Here is a 21,265-nt window from a genome sequence, read left to right as displayed (position 1 = left end):
AAGTGTTGCATATTAAGTGAAGTGCTACGAGTGGGCACAATGCCGTTTTGGTCGCTGTGCACGAGGGCAGGCACAAGAGGGGCTAACCGTTGAGCTAGTGTGGAAGCTAGGATTTTGTAGTCCGTATTCAGGAGGGCTAGCGGGCGATAAGAGCCTAATTGTGCACAATCTCTGCCAGGCTTCGAAAGGGAGATTAGATTGGCTTCATTTAATGTGGGCGGGAGGGAAGAGTCAGAAATAGCCGCCGTATATACTCTTAGAAGTTCTGGGATCAAAATATCAGAGTAGGCTTTATAGAATTCGGCTGGCAGCCCATCTGGGCCTGGGGTCTTGCCGTTAGATAGGCAAAAGATGACTGTACGCAATTCCACAGGTGTAAGTGGGGCTTCCAGTTCAGCACGTTGCACATCGTCCAACCTGGGTAGTGTTATGTCAGAAAGGTATTCGACTATGCTGGCAGTAGAAACCTGTAATTTAGAGCGGTATAACTTCATGTAGTGGTCTACAAAAGCAGCATGAATGGTATTCTGCGTATAAACTACTTCTCCCTGATTGGTGTGTATTGCTGTCATTGGCGCCGTCATTGCATCTTGTTTGATCAACCAGACCAGTAACTTTCCTGGCTTGTCACCAAGATGGTGGGTGCGCCCTGAGTGGGCTGCGTAATTTAAGTGACGCAATCTGTCAAGTAGCCGTGCATGCTCTTCATGAGCCTCCGACAGTGACCCACCATCTCCCTCCTCCACTTCCTGCTCCCTCCTAAGTAAATCGGTTTCAATGCGTGTCAGCTCCCTGTCCAATTGTTTCTGCATACCCGCTTGCGTACCTAGACAATGGCCCCTGGTTACAACTTTGAACGCGTCCCACTCAATTTGGGGGGTGGATGCAGTGTGACGGTTTTCCTCAAAATATTGTACAAGATGTGCAGACATTGCATTGCGAAAAGGTGCGTCAAGTAGTGAGTCGGGTTGAAGCCTCCATGGGGGCATTGGCGGGTGTGGACGTTCCCATGCTAACTCTAGGACGTGAGGATTATGATCAGAGTGGGTGCGACCCATGTAGTAAGTGTCGGTAACATAGGGAGCAGCTCACTCGATAACATGTACCTATCTAGCCTGACATGTAGCGTGTGTGCACCTGAATAATAAGAGTATATCTTGGTTTGCGGGTTACGGCTCCACCAAGCGTTGTGTAAGTCCCATTGTGAGGCCCAGGTCGTTAGTGCTTTCATAGCCCCATGTACCGGTGTGCCAAAGAGGGGTGGGAAGAACGGTCCAAAGCAATGTCCAGTATGCAATTATAGTCGCCCCCCAGAACCAAAGGGACACTGTGCCAAGTCGCCAGGACTGTAGACAACTTTGCAAAGAAACCCCCCTGATCTGTATTAGGAGCATACAATGAGGCCAGGATAATCGGTTGACCATCCAGCTTACCCTGAACAACCACAACCTACCCTCTGAGTCCACCTTGGAGTGCGAGACTGCAAATGGGGACCCAGGCTTTACCCAAAGTAGCGTCCCACGGGCATAAGCTGAGTACCCAGTAGCATATAGCTGCCCTCGCCACCTGCAATGTAGTTTCTGTATTTCTGTACCAGCCAAATGTGTCTCTTGTAGTAGAGCTATATGGATGTGGTGTTGTTTAAGGTAACAATAAATTTGGTATCTGTGTGATGGTGTATGCATGCCACGCACATTCCACGTGCATATCTGAACCGCTGACATGTTGATTTCAGGTGATCCCCCCCCCTTTCCCACCCTGCCACACGCCCACAGCAGGCAGCCGGCCCAGCGCCTCCACAATCCACCCACACATAGCCACCAAAGATAGATTAGCGAGCACTTGCAAAAATTGCACAAAATAAGAATAAGAATACAAACCAATCATTACATGGAACATAAGTAACAAAGAAGCAATGCCAAAAGGTCGACAGTCAAACGTGCCGTTGTCCAAACTCTCCAATGAGGCAGCAAACATCTAAGTCCAGGGGGAGTCGCTGCGTACTTGGCACGGCTGTTGTGGTACGTCTGCTACTCACGCAGAGGGAGCGCCCCTCCTCTCAGGCAGCTTGCGTCAGCCAGAGCGAATGCAAAACGTTCTTATCTCATTGTCAGGGCCCTACTGGAAGGCCGAGCAACCCCCACACCTCCCTGTCGACCAAGCGAAGAACCATCACAATCATGTTTGACCAGTCACTGGATAGCTCTGCAAGGACCTCACCCCCCAGAGGCCATACACCACAATATTAGTAATCACTGCACCTCGCTTTTTAGATAGAGGGTTCAATGTGTGTCCAGACTCCAGGCACCGCCTTGTTCGAAGTTCTGGCTGTTACCAGGCCTGGTAGTGTACAGAATTACCTGTTAGCCAACACACAGTTCCAGTCAGCATGTCTCCCCAGTCAGTGAATCAAGTCGGCCGTTTGCAGGGTAACATCCAGTTGTTCCATGGACATATGAGAGTCTGGCAATCCGTAGATGTTTTCGTCATCACTGGGCAGCTCACGCGGGCTGGCATCCGGAGCTGCATCCGTACTCGGGGAGCCACTGAGCTCCGCCACCATCCGGAGGGCATATTGCTGTTCACTATGGATAAGCTCCGCCGGTATGTGCCTCAGCCCTATTGGGGGAAGAACTTTGATCACAACAAGGTCTATTGTAACAACTGTAAAAAGTTGGGACATTTAATTGTAGACAAATACTGCCCCTACAATAAAGCCCTTAAGGCACCCCATAAAGCTATCCAGGGACAGTAAATCTACAGATGGGATCAGAGGAGTGCCCAGAGCAAATCTGGGAATACACTCAAGCTAGTCTAGTCTCCTTGGGGGAAATGGAGTATGCCACTGTAGCTGGTTGACCACCCAACTGTAAAAAGTATTTGCAATACCCCTCCATTAATGGAACTAGAGTAGAAGCCCTGAGGGATACAGGTGCCAGTATCACTATGGTGAAAGAAATGCTGGTTTCCCCAGAGCAATACTTGATTGTGAAAACCTTCCCAGTCACCAATGCTGACAGCATTACCACTCAATGACCTATGGCTATGGTGGCATTAGGTTGGGGGGAGGTTACTGGCCTGAAACTGGTAGTGGTCTCTCCACAATTGCCAGTTGACTGTCTGCTTGGAAATGATCTGGAAACCTCAGCCTGGGCTGAGGTTGAGCATGTAACCTATGCAGCCATGCTGGGTATCCCTAGACTGTTGTGTGTGCAAACCAGAGCACAGAGCAAAACGAAGGGTCAACAAGTAGGTTTGGAGCCTGAAAGTATGGCCCAACCAACCAAGCTAGAAGACTGGGGGACCAGCTTCTACACAGCAAGCCTCTCAGGACCCCTCTCCTCAGCGAGAGGACTTGGAAACCCTAGAGGGAACAGAGCCCATGGAGCTTGAGCCTTACCAGGTTGGACTCCTGGGCCCAGGGGGACCCACTAGGGAAGAGCTGTGCCAGAGTCAGCGAGACTGCTCCACTCTTGAAAGCCTGAGGCAGCACGCTGTTTCAGAAGCACAGGGAGATGTCAGTGGTACCCACAGAGCTTATTTGGAAGAGGGATTACTTTATGCTGAGGCAAGAAACCCCAATCCTGGAGCTACCAGTAGGGTGGTAGTGCCACAGAAGTACAGGGAGTTCCTCCTAACTTTAGCTCATGACATCCCCCTAGGTGGACATCTGGGACAGACCAAAACTTGGGAAAGACTAGTTAGCCACTTCTACTGGCCCCAGATGAACTAAAAGGTGAAGGAGTTTGTAAGCTCCTGTGTTACCTGCAAGGCCAGTGGCAAGACAGGTGGCAAACCAAAGGCCCCCCTGATACCACTACCAGTGGTGGGGCTACCCTTTGAAAGGGTAGGTGTGGACATTGTGGGTCTACTTGAACCTCCCACTGCCTCAGTGAACAAATTAATTCTAGTAGTAGTGGATCATGCTACTAGGTACCCTGAAGCAATTCCCCTTAGGGTTACTACAGCTCCTGTAGTGGCCAAGGCCCTCCTGGGTGTCTTCACCAGGGTAGGGTTCCCTAAGCAGGTGGTTTCAGACATGGGTTCCAACTTCATTTCTGCTTACCTGAAACATATGTGGAAGGAGTGTGGTGTGCAGTACAAGTTTACTACCCCATACCACCCACAAACCAATGGCCTTGTTGAGAGATTCAACAAGACATTGAAAGGTATGATCATGGGACTCCCTGAAAAACTCAAAAGGAGATGGGATATCCTGTTGCCATGCCTGCTTTTCGCTTATAGGGAAGTGCTACATAAAGGAGTGGGGTTTTCACCCTTTGAACTTCTGTTTGGTCATCCTGTAAGGGGACCACTTTATCTGGCGAAATAGGGTTGGGAGAGGCCTCTCCAAAAACCCAAGCAAGACAATGTGGACTATGTGCTTGGCCTAAGGTCAAGAATGGCTGAGTACATGGACAAGGCCTCCAAGAATCTTAAGGCCAGCCAGGAGCTGCAGAAGCACTGGTATGACCAAAAAGCTGCCATGGTTAAGTTTCAACCAGGACAACAGGTGTGGGTTTTGGAGCCAGTGGCACCAAGGGCTCTCCAAGACAGATGGAGTGGCCCTTACCCTATCCTGGAAAAAAGAGTGAGGTCACTTACTTAGTGGACCTAGGCACCAGCAGGACACCCAAAAGGGTTATCCATGGGAACCGCCTTAAACTCTACAATGACAGGGCTGACCTCACCATGCTGATGGTGACTGATGAGGAACAGGAAGCAGAGAGTGAACCTCTTCCGGATCTCCTCTCTTCCAGCCCAAAAGATGGGTCAGTGGATGGAGTGGTCTTTTCAGATACCCTCTCTCCCCAACAGCAGACTGACTGCAAGCAAGTCTTGCAGCAATTTGCTAGCATCTTTTCCTTGACCCCTGGTCTGACCAGCTGGTGTACCCATGATGTGGACACTGGTGACAGTAACCCTGTCAAAAACACAATCTATCGACAATCAGGCCAAGTCAAGGAAAGCATCAAAGCTGAAGTCAGCAAGATGCTGGAGCTAAGGGGTGATTGAACCCTCTGAGAGCCCCTGGGCTAGCCCAGTGGTTCTGGTCCCCAAACCTCATCAACAGGGTGGAAAGAGAGAGATGCGGTTCTGTGTGGACTATAGAGTGCTCCACTCTGTCACCAAGACAGATGCTCACCCCATTCCAAGAGCAGATGAGTTGATAGATAAACTAGGGGCAGCCACATTCCTCAGTACCTTTGACTTAACTGCAGGGTACTGGCAGATTGGCATTGCCCCAGGAGGCAAAGAGAAAACCGCATTCTCCACCCCTGATGGGCACTATCAATTTACTGTAAGGCCTTTTGGGTTAAATAATTCCCCTGCCACCTTCCAGAGGTTGGTGAACCAAGTCCTGACAGGATTGGAGTCCTTTAGTGCAGCTTATCTTGATGATATTCAAAAAACAGCTACGGGAAAGCAGTAAGGGATTATCTGTTGCACCACCTATATATACATGTGAGTTCACAATAAATTGATGTGCAAACTTTGCCCACCTCCTAAGTCCACTGCCACAGGACTTTAAACAAATAGATACAAAACAAGCAAATAGAGAGGCAACAGAGAGAATAATGAAAAGAATGTATCAATGAGACAAAACACAATATATGTCCTTCATTGATATGAAAAAGGTCCTATTTGAATAAGTCTTCTTGACACGATGATAAAAGTAAACAGCCAATATTCTCAATACAGGATAACCAAAGAAATAGCTAACGCGTTTCGCCCGTTGTGGGCTTCCTCAGGGCAGAAGTATATTGTATTGACTGCAGTCACGCTATTTGGACCTCAGATGAAAAAATGCGCAAGCAAATGAGCTTGTAGGTACACGTGTCCTGTGTAAAGAACAACGAAAACAACTGGAAAGGGAGGACGTAACTCTAACCAGGATGCGAGTCCAAAACGGAGTTCCTTAAACAACGTTCTATCTGAGTAAGTCTTTTTTCTTTCAAAACGTGAATTAATCACACAGATGAGGTGTACGCTATGATATGCCACACGTCCAAAAAGTCCTCAGTTATAAAAACTTCCCCATTTCGTCCGACGAGTCTTTAATCTCGCTTCTGGCAAACCGGATTTCGCGCCAAATCCGGTTTGTGGCATATCATAGCCTATACCTCATCTGTGTGCTCAATTCACGTTTTGAAAGGAAATAAAGACTTACTCAGATAGAACGTTGTTTTAAGGAACTCAGTTTTGGACTTGCATCCTGGTTAGAGTTACGTCCTCCATTTCCAGTTGTTTTTGTTGTTCTTTACACAGGACATGTGTACCTACAAGCTCATTTGCTTGCGCATTATTTTTCATCTGAGGTCCAAATAGCGTGACTGCAGTCAATACAATATACTTCTGCACTGAGGAAGCCCACAACGGGCGAAACACATTGGCTGTTTCTTTGGTCATCCTGTATTGAGAATATTGCCTGTTTACTTTTATCATCGTGTCAAGAAGACTTATTAAAACAGGACCTTTTTCATATCAATGAAGGACATGCGTTGCGTTTTGTCGCATTGATACATTCTTTTCATTATTCTCTCTGTTGCCTCTCCATTTGCTTGTTTTGTATCTTGATGATATTGCTGTCTTTAGCTCCACCTGTCAGGATCACCTGATCCACCTTGGGAAGGTTCTACAAGCCCTGCAATCTGCAGGACTGACTATCAATGCATCCAAATGCAAGATAGGGCAGGGCACTGTGGTGTACTTGGGCCACCTTGTTGGTGGAGGCCAGGTCCAACCCTTACAGCCCAAGATCCAGAGTATCCTGGACTGGGCAGCTCCAACCACCCAGACCCAAGTCATGGCATTCCTTGGCTTGACTGGATACTACAGGTCGTTTGTGACGGGATATGGGTCCATTGTGACTCCCCTCACAGAACTCACATCCAATAAAATGACCAAGAAAGTAAACTGGACTATTAGCTGCCAAAAGGCTTTTGACACCCTGAAAGAAGCAATGTGCTCAGCACCCATTCTAAAAGCACCAGACTACTCCAAGCAGTTCATAGTGCAGACTGATGCCTCCGAGCTGGGGATAGAAGCAGTCCTCTCCCAGATCAATGAGGAAGGCCAAGACCAACCTGTTGCTTTTATAACCCGGAGGCTACTCACCAGAGAGCAGCGTTGGAGAGCCATTTAGAGGGAGGCCTTAGCTGTGGTTTGGTCCCTGAAGAAGTTGAGGCCCTACTTGTTTGGGGCTCACTTCCTGGTTCAAACTGACCACAGACCTCTCAGATGGCCAATGCAGATGAAAGGGGAAAATTCAAAACTCTTGAGATGGTCCATCTCCCTACAGGGTATGGACTTTGAAGTGGAACACCGACCAGGGACTGCCCATGCCAATGCAGATGGACTTTCCAGGTTCTTCCACTTAGACAATGAAGACTCCCTAGGACAAGGTTAGTCTCATCACCTTTCGTTTAGGCGGGGGAGGGGGAGTTGTGTGAGAAAGTGCCATCTTTCTTACATTGGTATGCCCCCACTTTTTTCTGACTGCTGATGTGCTTAGACTGAGTGTGGAGCAACAACAAACCTCTCCTAGGTATCAATTCAGTATCTAGATAATATATCCATCATGCAATATCTATATCAGCATTGTCTCAAAGCAAAGATTATTTAGGAAACATTTTCTTATTTATTCATTGCCTGTGTTCCTTCCCTAAAACTGTGTTGAAACTAAAACCCAATTGGCATCTGTGGCCACCTGTCAGCCCCTAGTAAATGGTACCCTAGGTACCCAGGATATGGTGACCAGAGAGACTAAGGGCTGCAGCACTTTTTGTGCCACCCTTAGGGGCCCTGTACCCTGGCACCCACACACTGCCTTTACAGGCTGAGTGCCTAAGTACAGAACTAAACAAAGAGTCGACATGGCACACATCCCTGTGTGCCATGCCCACACACCCACTGCCCTGGCATACATCAGTCACCCCTCTAGCTGGGTGCCCTGTGCCAGTGGTGTGGGCACAGGTGCATGAGCCCTGTGTACCTACAGTGCCCAGGGCCATTCCTGGGCACTGTAAGTGCAGTGATAACATTAAGAGTATATGGAGCTGGGAGGTCGACATTACGAACTCCACAACACCATAATGGCTACACTGAAGACTTACAAGTTTGGTATCAAACTTCTCAGCACATTAAAATGCACCACAGAGGGCATCTTAGAGATGCCCCCTGAAACCTAACCCCAATCCACTTCTGGACGGAGAGGCTGCCTAGGCTGCCACACAGCAGACATGTTGCTGGACCCCTGGGTGGAGATCCCCCCGCTCTCCTGGGCCTGCAGCAATGCACAACCTGATCGAGGTGCTAGGTCTCCTCCCCCAGGATTGGCAGGGGGAAGCTTCACAGGCCTGCCGCCTCTCTGAGCTTCTCCCGACCATTTGCTGTACCCAGCAACTGGCCCCCACCAGTCCTGACCCCCATACTGGCGGGAAGACTGGCGGGAAAAACTACGTCAGGAAGGGGGGTGTGCCAGCCTGTGCCAACCCCACCCCTCAGGTGGGGGAGACGAGGTGAAGCACGACCCTGGCCATCTTGAAGATGTGGAGCTCTGCCCAATCACTGCTAGGCTCCTGCCCCTCCCACAGGAGAGGAGCAGGCTAGGGAGTGTACCCACCACAGGACAGGCACCTATTGGTTCCTGCCATTGCCCTACCTATAACGCCCATAAATTCAGTATTTAGGGGCTCGCTGAACCTTCCGTCCTCCGATCCCGATACGAAAAGAAGAAAGAAGATCAGGAGGAGGAAGACCCGCCGTGCAGCTGCTTACAACAAGACGACCCCAACTGACTTGGCCCCAGCCCTACCGGCCTGTCGATCCTGGAACCTGCTCCTGCCCAAACTCCGGCGGCGAAGGTGCGCCAAATGTAAGCCCGTCTACGCCCGTCCGCGCCTGGACCGCGCCCAGCGCCAGACCCCCTGGTCCCCGCACCACCCACCCCTCCCGCATTACATACAACGCCTCCACCCTCCTAGCACTAAACCCCGGCCGACTCCCCAACTGCGCCCAAGCCGCACCTGGACACACCCATGGACCCTTCACATGCAACTCCTGCAAGTATGACGGCACCAAGACCATCCCCACATCCACAAACACCAAACAGAGATCCGACACTAACCACCTAAAATGCATCCTGCTCAACACCCGCTCGGTCCACAGACACGCCATCGACCTATGGAATCTACTAGACACCAATTCTCCGGACGTCGCCTTCCTAACAGAAACCTGGATGAACGCCTCTTCAGCTCCGGACATCACCATAGCCATCCCGGAAGGCTACAAGATCATCCGAAAGGACCGCACTAACCAAACAGGAGGAGGCATCGCCATCGTCCATAGGAACTCCATCCGCATCTCAACCAGCTCTGACGACAACCTCGCTAGACCACACTCAGAGGCACACTCCTCTACCAGGACCCCGTGCACAATTCAGTGAAGACATCACTGACTTCATCACCCCACACGCCCTCCCCTCCGAGGACTACATTCTACTGGGAGACCTCAATTTTCACCTTAAAAGAGCAACGACAGCAACACCATCACCCTTCTGGACAATCTCGCCAACCTCGGACTCAAACAACTAGTTAACACCCCCACCCACAACGCAGGACACACACTCGACCCTATCTTCACCTCCAGCGAACACATCTCCTTCAGTCACACTTCAGTTCTCCATTGGACGGACCACAGCTGCGTTCACTTTGTCTACAAAAAGACCACAACCCACAACCATCCTCAACCTACTCTGCAAAGAAACTGGAACAAAATCACCATCGACCAGATCTCCTCATCGCTTCTTCAAAACCCCCCTGCCCACTCATCGAATGCCAACCAAGCAGCCATTAACCTCACTCAATGGCTAACCAACAGCGCCGACAACCTAGCACCTTTGAAAAAACGTCAAATCAAACTAGGCAGCAAAAACGCCCCCTGGTTCAACGATGATCTTAAGAAATCCAAGAAACTCTGTCGCTCCCTTGAGAAAGCCTGGAAAAAAGACCCAAACACCAGCACCAGAGACGCCTTCAAAAACGCCACCCGCATACACCACCAACTGATCCGAACTGCCAAGAAAGCTGCATTCAAAGACCGACTAGACAACAACGCCCACAACAGCAAGGAACTATTCAACATCCTCAAAAAGTTTACCAACCCCACTGCCAACTCCAACGACATCACTCCCTCTCAAACCCTTTGCGACTCCCTAGCTTCGTTCTTCCACGACAAAATCGCAGACATCCACAACAGCTTCGACAACCAACCCGGATACCAACCCACCCAACCTTCTACCGTACCTTCACCCCCCTTGAACATCCTTAATGACTGGAACCCAATCTCCACTGAGGACACCATCCGCCTGATGAACTCCATCCACTCAGGATCCCCCACAGACCCATGTCTTCACCACATCTTCAACAAAGCAGACTTCATCATAGCACCCTATCTCCAAGACGTCATCAATTGCTCCTTCAAATCCGCCACCTTCCCGGAAAGCTGGAAACACGCCGAACTCAGCGCCCTCCTGAAAAAACCCACAGCTGATCCCACCGAACTCAAAAACTACCGCCCCATTTCGCTCCTACCATTCCCGGCCAAAGTCATCGAGAAAGCAGTCAACAACCAGCTTGCCGCCTTCCTCGAAGCCAACAAATCCCTCGACTCATCACAGTCCGGCTTCCGAGCCAAACACAGCACTGAGACCGCCCTCATCGCAGCAACAGATGACATTCAAACACTACTGGACAATGGAGACACAGTCGCCCTCATCCTCCTTGACCTCTCCGCAGCCTTCGACACAGTCTGCCACAGCACCCTTTTACAACGCCTCAACAACATCGGAATCCAAGGAAAAGCACTGGACTGGATCACCTCGTTCCTCGCCGGAAGAACTCAGAGAGTCCGCCTTCCACCGTTCAAGTCGGAGGCCACCGAAGTCATCTGCGGCGTGCCACAAGGCTCTTCACTCAGCCCACCCTCTTCAACGTATACATGAGCCCCCTCGCGGCCATCGCACGCCAACACAACCTCAACATCATCTCCTACGCTGATGACACTCAGCTGATCCTCTCCCTCACCAAAGACCCAAACACCGCTAAAACCAACCTACATGAAGGAATGAAAGAAGTAGCCGAGTGGATGAAGCACAGCCGTCTTAAACTGAACTCAGACAAAACAGAAGTCCTCATCTTAGGTACTTCCCCTTCCGCCTGGGACGATTCCTGGTGGCCAGCTGCCCTAGGAAAAGCACCCATTCCAACGGACCACGCACGGAACCTGGGTGTCATCCTGGACTCCTCTCTCTCGATGACCAGACAAGTCAACGCAGTTTCTTCATCTTGCTTCAACATCCTCCGCATGCTCAAAAAAACATTTCGCTGGATCCCCACCGAAACTAGAAACACGGTCACCCACGCACTAGTTACAAGCCGCCTGGACTACGGAAACACCCTATACGCCGGTACCACCGCTAAACTTCAGAGAAAACTCCAACGCATCCAAAATGCATCAGCCAGACTCATACTAGACATCCCGCGTAAAGACCATATTTCCGGTCACCTAAAAGACCTCCACTGGCTCCCTGTCAATAAGAGGATAACGTTCCGCCTCCTCACTCATGCACACAAAGCACTCTACGAACTTGGACCAGAATGCCTCAACACGCGATTATCCTTCTACTCCCCCTCCCGCCAGCTACGTTCCTCCAGCCAAGCCCTCGCTGCGGTTCCACGCATCAACAAATCCACCATGGGGGGGGGAAGATCCTTCTCCTACCTAGCGGCTAAAACATGGAACTCCCTTCCCATTCACCTCCGCCTCTCTCAAAACCACCCAGCCTTCAGAAAGCAGCTTAAAACCTGGATTTTCGACAAATAATTCCCCACCCTTCCTCAAGCGCCTTGAGACCCTCTGGGTATGTAGTGCGCTATATAAATTATTTGACTTGACTTGACAGCAACCTTGGTACACCCAGAGGACCTGCCTGCCTTAACCCTCTTAAAGACTGGGACTCCCATCAGCAGAGGCTCTGCTGCAACAACACCCCTGGTACCAGCCAGGAAGCTCCGGACCAGCCCACTCTGCACCCGCCGAGCTCGGGCCGTGCCCAAGTGATCCAAGACCACGAGGACGTCCCCCGGCGACTGGGACCCGAAGTCCAGTGCCCAAAGACCCTCCTCGATGAACCAGACAACGCCTGCAGACTCATAACCAGGGGCCCCTCCAACCGCGACCAGCCGAGGTTAAGCTTTCCCGACACCTGAAGGCACCCCTTCACCCGGCACCCTACAGCCCCCTGTGCCTTCCTTTGGGGTACCTACCTGTGCTCCAAGATCCCAACTTACCTCTCGAAGTGGTGGTCTCTCCCGAAAGATTCTCCGTCCCCGAGCCTGCAGCCTTTGTTCGTTTGTGACCTTTCACATTGCATAACATTGAGCGCCCGACGGCTCAAAAGCACCCTGCACCCAGCCGCCCGAGTGCCGCTGGCCATGCCACCTTTGCCCTATTCTACTTCCCCATTTGCTCTGAGCAAGTGACCAGGAGGTCCTCTTCCACAGCTGAGTGGCCTGCTTGCCAGCTGCCACCAACCGGAGGCCCCCTACCCCTCATTGGATAACATTGGGCGTAACTACCTCTGCACCCGGCAGCCCCTGTGCCGCTGAGGGTGAACCAACTGTACCTACCTGACCCTGGGGGACCCCTGAGTCTATGCCCAGAACCCTAATCTCACCAGTGGAGTACTCACCCGGAAACCGGTAAATCACTTACCTGCCTTTGGATAACATTGACTGGTTTGACTCGAAAAATCTTCGAAGTGTGAAGTTTTGGAAACCTAAAATATTCATATAAAATCAACTGAATTCCGAACTCCGAAGTACTCACCTGTGATCAGGAGAGAAGCCAGAACTGTACCTCGTAGCCCAGTACTGAACCACAAAATTAATCCTTACCGGGTTTAATAGTAACCTGAACTTTCTCCATGGGAATCCATTGTCTGCTTTTCTATGACATTTCTTCTATCTACTTTTGAAAACTTGAAATATTCTTTAAAAGTCATACGAAATGTTGAAACGTAATTGCTTACCTGTTTTAAGTTGAGACCCCCGTTCTGGACCTAGGAGCCCAGTGCTGGATTACAAAAGTAACTAGATCGTACTTTACCTGTAACCTGAATTTTCTCTCATTGGATAACATTGCCAGATTTCTGTTGAAAAGTTTCTAAGTGTGAACTTTTAAAATAGCTTTATACTCCTGAAAAATCACTGTAATAACTAAACCGTTTTTACTAAACTGTTTTCAGCTTAGACCCCAGGACTGAATCTAGGTTCCAGTCCTGGAACTAACAAAGTAATCAACTGTGTTTATATAGGAAAAACCATTGAGCTCAATGCTGATTTGTGTGTAGAATTGTGTTGCCTGCTGCAACCCCTGTACCTAGTGTGTTTACAAAGTTTATTGCCTTTCTGCAAAATACTCAGCTGAGACCTCTCATATTGCGTACAGTATATTTTGATACCTGTTGGTTCTAGAAATAAAACAACTATATCTTTGATATAAAATGAATTGGCCCGAAGTTCAGTCTTTAAGTGTGTTAAACCCTTTGCTGACTGAGTGTGTGGAACAAATGCTTTACACTGTCCTCTGGTACTGCCTTACTGCTCGACCAAGCTACCACTTTAGAGAGTAAGGTCACGCCTGGCTTTAACCCCTGTTATACCTCTGGGGATTGTGGACTCTATACACACTGTGCCTTATTCTGGTCCAGTATATATAGAGCCACTTTCTCACACAGTATTTTTAGATTGTGAGAATGAACTCAACAGCAATTGTGTTTCCTCCGATTTCTTTATTCCTGGGGAACTGGCATTAATCCTCCTGATACTCTGCCGCTCCTTATTCATAGGCTTGGCTGTGAATCTGCAGATATTCCCCAGCATACTTATAACTACTTTCTTCCTGCCCTCAGTGGGCTGCTCATGTGCGTTTTTTCACCATCGCCTTCTGGAATTTGTGTGTGCTGGGAATCCATTTATCTTCCTTAGTAGGTTCTGCAAGATAAACAGTTTTTAGTCCAAATCAAATCAGGTGTTTGTTAAGCGCGACTACTCACCCGTAAGGGTCTCAAGGCGCTGGGAGGTGGGTGGGTGGGAGTTTTGCAGGTTCCAGTCCATCAAGAAGGGGGTCTGTCAAAGAACCAGGTTTTGAGGTTTTTTGCGACGATGGTGAGCGATGTTATCTGTCTGAGGTGGAGCGGAAGGTCGTTCCAAGCACTGGCCACGCGGAAGGAGAACGAGCGGCCTCCGGATCTGGTCTTTCTAGTGCGGGTATCACGGCGTAGGAGAGCTGGGCTGATCGAAGGGTCCTTTGGGGTGCGTGGATTTTGAGTCGGCTGTTCAAGTATGCTGGTCCGGTGTCATGGAGGGCCTTGTGAGCGTGGGTTAGCATCTTGAATGTGACTCTAGCTTCGATGGGGAGCCAGTGGAGTGTGCGTAAGTGTTGGGAGATGTGGCAGTGGCTTGGCAGGTTGAGACCAGTCTTGCTACGGCGTTTTAGATGTTCTGTAGCTTGCGGGTGAGGTTTTTGTTTATTCTGGCACACAGTGCGTTGCCGTAGTCGAGAGCCTGCTGGTGGCCAGGGTGTGAGTGACGGTCTTTCTGTGTTCGAGGGGGATCCATTTGAATGTCTTACGTAGGAGGCGGAGGGTGTGGAAGCAGGAGGATGAGACGGAGTTGATCTGGCGGTCCATTTTGAGCTCTGAGTCCAGGATGATTCCTAGGTTGTGTGCGTGAACCGTGGGGGTGGGCGGGCTTCGAAGGACCACCAGGTTTCGTTCCAGGTGTCTGAGTATGGACCCATGATGAGTACTTCCATTTTGTTTGTGTTTAGTGGTAGGCATTTGTTTTTCATCCATTTGGCGACAGCTTCCATTACTTTTCGAAAGTTGTGTCTGGCAGTGTTGGGTTCGTTGGATAGGGAGAGGATGAGTTGGGTGTTGTCTGCGTATATGACATTGTTGAGTCCGTAGGTTCTGACGATGGGGGCGAGCGGAGCCATGTAGACGTTGAAGAGCGTAGGGCTGAGGGAGGACCCCTGGGGGACCCCGCAGGTGGTAGGTGCAGGGTCCGAAAAGAAAGGGGGAGTCTGACCCGCTAGTCCATTAGTCTTGCCCTCCAGTGGGCCACAGGGATCATACTGACACGTTATATTTGACAAAACTGCTGTTCCATAAATCAGGCTTTCATCCGTTCAAGCCCTATGGCTCTGTATTTTATTAACGTTGGTGCAGTTCTCCACAGCTTTGGACGGCCGTGTGTATATGATTCACCAAAGTCCAAACAAGAAGAACACATTCAACAGCAATCGTGATTACTCCGATCTCTTTATTCCTGGGCAACCGGCATTAATCCTCCTGATACTCTGTCGCATGACGGTGTCAGAGGCAGACCGCTCCCAGGAAATATCTCCGGTTCGTGGTAGATGGTCAAGACTACCAATTCAAAGTCCTCCCATTCGGGGTGACTACGGCACCCAGAGTCTTCACCAAATGCCTTGCAGTAGTTGCAGCCCACTTAAGAAGACAGCACATTTATGTCTTCCCTTATCTGGACGACTGGCTCATAAAAGCCAAGTCACACAGCAGTTGTGTGCAACACACACACAAAACAATCCAGCTGCTTCACGCCTTGGGATTCCCAGTAAACCTTACCAAATCCCATCTCCAACCATCCAACATACAACAGTATCTAGGGGCTACAATAGACACTTCAAAAGCTCTAGCTTACCCCAACCCAGTCAGGGTAAGCACCTTACAAACTCTAATAGCAAAATTTCAACCTCAACACTCACTACCAGCACAGAGTGTTCATGCAATTAATTGGGATGATGGCCTCTTGCATTCTCATCGACCCACATGCAAGACTCCAAATACGTCCATTACAGGAGTGTTTGGCACATCAGTGGAACCAGGCTCAAGGTCAGCTAACAGATCTGGTGTTGGTAGATGACCGCACCCATCACTCTCTGCAGTGGTGGAACACACAAAACCTTTCCTCAACCCGGTTCCACAGGTAGTGCTAACAACAGACGCATCCCTCACCGGCTGTGTAGCTCATCTTCAAACCCATACTATTCAGGGCATATGACCCCTCAACATAAACAATTCCACATAAATTACATGGAATTGTTGGCAATCTTCCTAGCGTTAAAATCTTTTCAACTCCACCTCTTAAGCAATGCTGTCCTAGTCCGTACAGGCAACATGACAGCAATGTATTATATACAAAAACAGGGGGCACACACACTCCAGCTTTCAAACCTAGCTCAAACCATATGGAGATGGGCCATTCCTCAAAACATATATCTCCTTAAAGAACACCTCCCAGGAGTACACAATCAAATTGCGGATCTACTCGGCTGCCCAAAACAGCAGATCCACAAATGGGAACTTAATCCTCAAGTTCTGCTTCCATTCTTCCAAATGTGGGGCCACCCAGAAATAGACCTGTTCGCCACACACCAAAACGCAAAATGCCCAAGCTTCGCATCCAGGTATCCACACCCATTGTCCAAAAGCAATGCACTATGGATGAACTGGTCAGGCAAATTTGGTTACGCTTTTCCACCTCTCCCACTCATTCCGCAAGTGGTTCAGAAACTCAAACAGCATTCCCTCACAATGATCCTAATTGCTCCAACATGGGCACAACAACCATGGTTCACTACCCTCTTGGGACTATCAGTAGTTCCTCATCAAAAGCTACACCTCTCACCCAAGCTTCTCACTCAGAACCATGGAGAGATAAGGCATCCAGATCCCAATCAACTCAACCTTGCCATCTGGCACCTGGAATCTTAGTTTGGCTACCCTAATCTCCCGCCAGACTGCATGAACATCATTCAAGAGGCTGGACGTCCTATCACTAGAGCAGGCTATACCGCAAAGTGGAAAAGATTTGTCATTTACTGTACAAATAACAAAATGAACCCACTAGATGTTTCTATTCAAAACATCATCTGTTGCCTTTTGCATCTACACCAATGCAACCTAGCGTATACATCCATTAGACTACATCTTGCGGCAATAGCAGCCTATCTCCAAAACAGACAACATTTGTATTTGTTTAGGGTACCAGCTATCAAGACATTTATGGAAGGTCTTAAAAGAATAATTCCATCTAGAGTTCCACCCTCTCCAGTTTGGAACCTAAATGTGGTACTTACCAGGCTCCTGGGTCCCCCATTTGAACATAAGCATAAATGTGAATTACAATTTCTCACCTGGAATGTAGCTTTCCTGATTGCCATCACCTCTCTCAGAAGAGCCAGTAAACTCCAGGCATTAACGATACAAGAACCATTTCTCCAAATCCATCATAACAAAGTGGTTCTTACGACCAAACCAAAATTTCTACCTAAAGTTGTCTCTGCTTTCCACCTTAACCAGTCTGTAGAACTCCCAGTATTTTTCCCTCTACCAGACTCAGTAGCAGAACGGGCTCTTCATACACCGGTCATAAAAAGAGTGATACTTTACTACATCGAAAGAACAAAATACTTTAGAAAGACTAAACAACACTTTTTGTGGCTTTCCCCCCACCTCAGAAAGGAAATCCTATCTCTAAAGCTGGGATAGCAAGGTGGATTGTTAAATGCATCCAAATATGCTATGCAAAAGCCAAACACACCTTAACCATTCCCCCTAGAGCTCACTCCACACGTAAACTAGGGGCATCATGGCATTATATGGGAACATTCCCTAGATGACATCTGCAAAGCAGAAACTTGGTCTACACCACACACGTTCACAAAACACTATTGTGTAGATGTGCAAGCAAAACAACAAGCTAGTGTGGGCCAGGCTGTATTAAGAACACTTTTTCAAACCACTGCAACAGATACAGGTAGCCACAGCTAAGGAGGTAACTGGTGTGTAGTCTATGCACATGTCTTCAGCTCATATGCCGCCAAAGGAAAAGGCTACTTACCAGTATGCATCTGTTCTTGGCATGTAGATCTGTAGATTTGTATACGCCCACCTGCTTCCCCGATACTATCTTACTTAGATACATTACATGGACATCGTTTTCTATTTCTTACTAACTCCATCATAACCCTCCATTGCAAAACAATCTGGAGATGTAGTCGATGCCTATGCGCACTATTATCCTAAGGAGGAGTCACCTACCTTGTGACTATAAAAGACTTCTTCCAAGATAAAAACAAAGTTCAAACATCCGAGCCCAATACCAGATGGCGATCTATGCACAAGTATACAAATCTACTGCTCTACATGCCAAGAACAGATGCATATTGGTAAGTAGCATTTTCCTTTTGGTCCTGAAGCAGATCAAGCAAGCATTGGAAAAAATGAAGACACTGAAGTGGCCAAGTCCATGGGAGTGCTCCAGTCTCCTTCAAACAGAGGTTCCTTTCATCGTTCCTTATGCCGAGGAATCTAAAACCACATTCTCAGACCAGAGTACATCTACTTACAAAGGTAACAACCAGTCCTCTCCCTCAAGAGGATTTTTTCGAAGAGATTATAGAGGGAAAAACTTTAAAGGTAGGGGTAAGGGCAACACACCCCATAACTCTGCTTCCCCTATTAAGCAGTGGCTTGCCCACACTTCCCCTGACTACACCACACCTATCGGGGGAAGACTTAAACAATTTCTCCCTATTTGGCAGTCTATAACAACAGACAAATGGGTAATTGGAATTATCCAACTGGTTCTTGCCTGGAGCTTACCGGCAATCCCCAAACATTCCACCTCGACCTCACAAATTGTCTCCAGAACACCTACAATTACTCAAACAGGAAGTGCATTCTCTCTTACTGAAAGGAGCTATAGACCAGTTTCAACACAGTACCAGGGCTCAGAGGTTTACAATCTGTATTTTCTAATTCCCAAAAAGGATGGTTCCCTAAGACCTATTCTGGATCTCAGAGTTAAACTTTTATATACTTTCAGAACACTTTCACGTGATGACTCTTCAGCTGGTACTCCCACTTTTACAGAAGGCAGATTTTATGTCTACTCTAGACTTTTTTTTTTAACGCATATTTTCATGTGTGAATTCATCCGGCTCATTGCAAATACCTCAGAAAAATGCAGCGTCTCTGTGTTATTTATGCACAATCTAACACAATCCAGGCATGCACTCTCTCATTTGCCCCCAAACTGGATTATCGCCCGAATTAGAATGAGTGCCTCCCTGTTTAAATTCCCACTGTGAAAGTCTTCATATTTTGAACTCCGATTATAGTTTGTCCTCAGCTGGTCTGTCAAGGACTGGGCATGGCAAAAGCAGATTCTTAGTTGTCTTGTGGACAAGCTCATTCTTCATTTGAAGGAGTACAAATATAATCTTTCCTTACTTGTTGACTTAAAATGTATCGGCCAAATGCGAGTCTAACAATAATTTGTGTGTTTGTGATAAGTGACCATTAAGTGCCAAGTTAATTGAACTCCATCAGTCTTGTATGAAGCATGGACCATAACCATTGAGGAAAAAGTCATCCATGTGGCTCGACAGCCATAACTGCCTAGGCCTACCCATCAGATGCAGGTTTGTTTCCTTTACCATGACGTTCCTGATGTTGTAAGAGATAACCCACCATGCCCTAAATATTCAAATGTGATTTTCATATTATTTATGTGATGACATTGGATGTAAATGTGGAAAAGGCAAGTGAAATGTCATCTGCCTTTCATGTTATGTCTATTTCAGGCATTAGTGTGTTAGCAGAATGTTTGGACTGTCCAGAGTTAAAGGCTACTGCAGATGATTTTATCCATCAACACTTCACAGAAGTTTACAAAACTGATGAATTTCTGCAACTTGATGTTAAACGTGTAACACAACTCCTCAACCAGGACACATTAACTGTCAGAGCAGAGGATCAGGTAAGGTACTAGGCCTTGTTAAAAATAAAGCACATGCTACTTCACAAATTTAGTCTGGACAATGATTATTAGAACTTGAAATTATTAGTTGTTTTGGAGTCACAGCCGCACACCAAGAAACAATTTGTAATGGCTCATGGGAAATTTATATGAATTGTGTGAAAGAGGTCAATTTACTTAAATTAATCAATAGCAAATTACTAAAGTTTGAGTTGGGAAGGGCGAAAATTGGACTTGCCGGTAATGGCTGGGCAAGGAGTAATGAAAACATGCAGGGATTTGAGAACTCAGGTAAGCGTAAAAAATAAGCGTGAGGGCTTCAAGCAACTCTCTGTGAAGGGAGGAGGGGTGAATCTACCATTCTGTAGGAAGCATGGGTTAAGATAAGAGAAGAAGTGTGAAGTCCATCTGATTAAAATCTTGAAAAAACGATGACTAATCTTTGCTATTAGTTACTATTTTCTTACACATGGTATCGATTTTAAGTGCCTGCTTTCTTTAGTACAAAATGAACTGTTTATACTAGACTCCACTTTTTCATATGACTATGCGTACTTTCTTTTTTCTTTTTTGGATAGCATTTATAAGGTTCTTGTTTTCATTGAAGAGAGCTGCTCTATGTATAATTAGACCAATGTTTTATCCATGTGGCTAGATAATGCATGTTGTTTCTCTCTGGTAAATAGCTTATCACTGTCTATGTTTGCCTATTTTTAGTTTTGAATATTCGACCCCAATAATGCATTACTTTTGTATTCATGTGTTTTATAATAAAACATGTTTTTAAAGAAGGTAGTTGTGATGTGGTACAATGGATAGACCAAAAGCAATTATTTTCTTCTCAAGCAACTGGAGTTGAGTATGGTGATATGAAATGTTTTGCCTATACAGAACAAGGACTGAATGCAAAGTATGGTGTTATCGCCATCTATGACAACCGGTTGCTAATGGTAAATCCGTTCACAATTTAGTGTTTGTCCAATGCTCTTGTGACCTTTTATCCCACCTGAACTGTAATGTACCAGCTGCCACAGGAGTGATAAAGAGATCTGTCATACTTATTATAATCTCTAACCCCTGCCTCTCACTATCCTCCTTCAGCTCCCTTTTCTTTTTCTCCTATTGAAGGTTAAATCCTGGTATTCTGCTGAACTGCTCCATGCAGCGGTATCTGGACACAGCAGGGAAGAAATAGTAGATGAAGATATTTGGTTTTATCTGTGCAAGTAGTAGAATGTCGTTTTTCACTTCTGTACATCTAAACATTGCAAAAGTCTGTTCCCCAATATGACATCACTGCATTAATATACTCAAAAAGTTATTATGCTGATGGCTTTGATGTGGATACT

The 21,265-nt window shown here is 47.6% G+C and overlaps 1 protein-coding gene across 3 annotated transcripts in view; it reads left to right on the top strand.

Moving 5' to 3' along the window:
- The window catches only part of KLHL7 (kelch like family member 7), a 378,349-nt gene that overhangs the window by 131,815 nt on the left and 225,269 nt on the right, over nt 1-21,265 (top strand). For all 3 annotated transcript variants that reach the window (XM_086941766.1, XM_086941765.1, XM_086941767.1), the window contains exon 5: nt 19,741-19,916. In XM_086941766.1, coding sequence (XP_086797892.1) covers nt 19,741-19,916 — 176 coding nt within the window. The remainder of the gene's footprint in view (nt 1-19,740; nt 19,917-21,265) is intronic.

The sequence above is a fragment of the Lissotriton vulgaris genome, chromosome 10, assembly GCF_964263255.1.
Source record: "Lissotriton vulgaris chromosome 10, aLisVul1.2, whole genome shotgun sequence".
Classification (NCBI taxonomy): domain Eukaryota; kingdom Metazoa; phylum Chordata; class Amphibia; order Caudata; family Salamandridae; genus Lissotriton; species Lissotriton vulgaris.
Note: the sequence above shows the minus strand (reverse complement) of the source record. Positions and strands in the feature narration are given on the sequence as shown.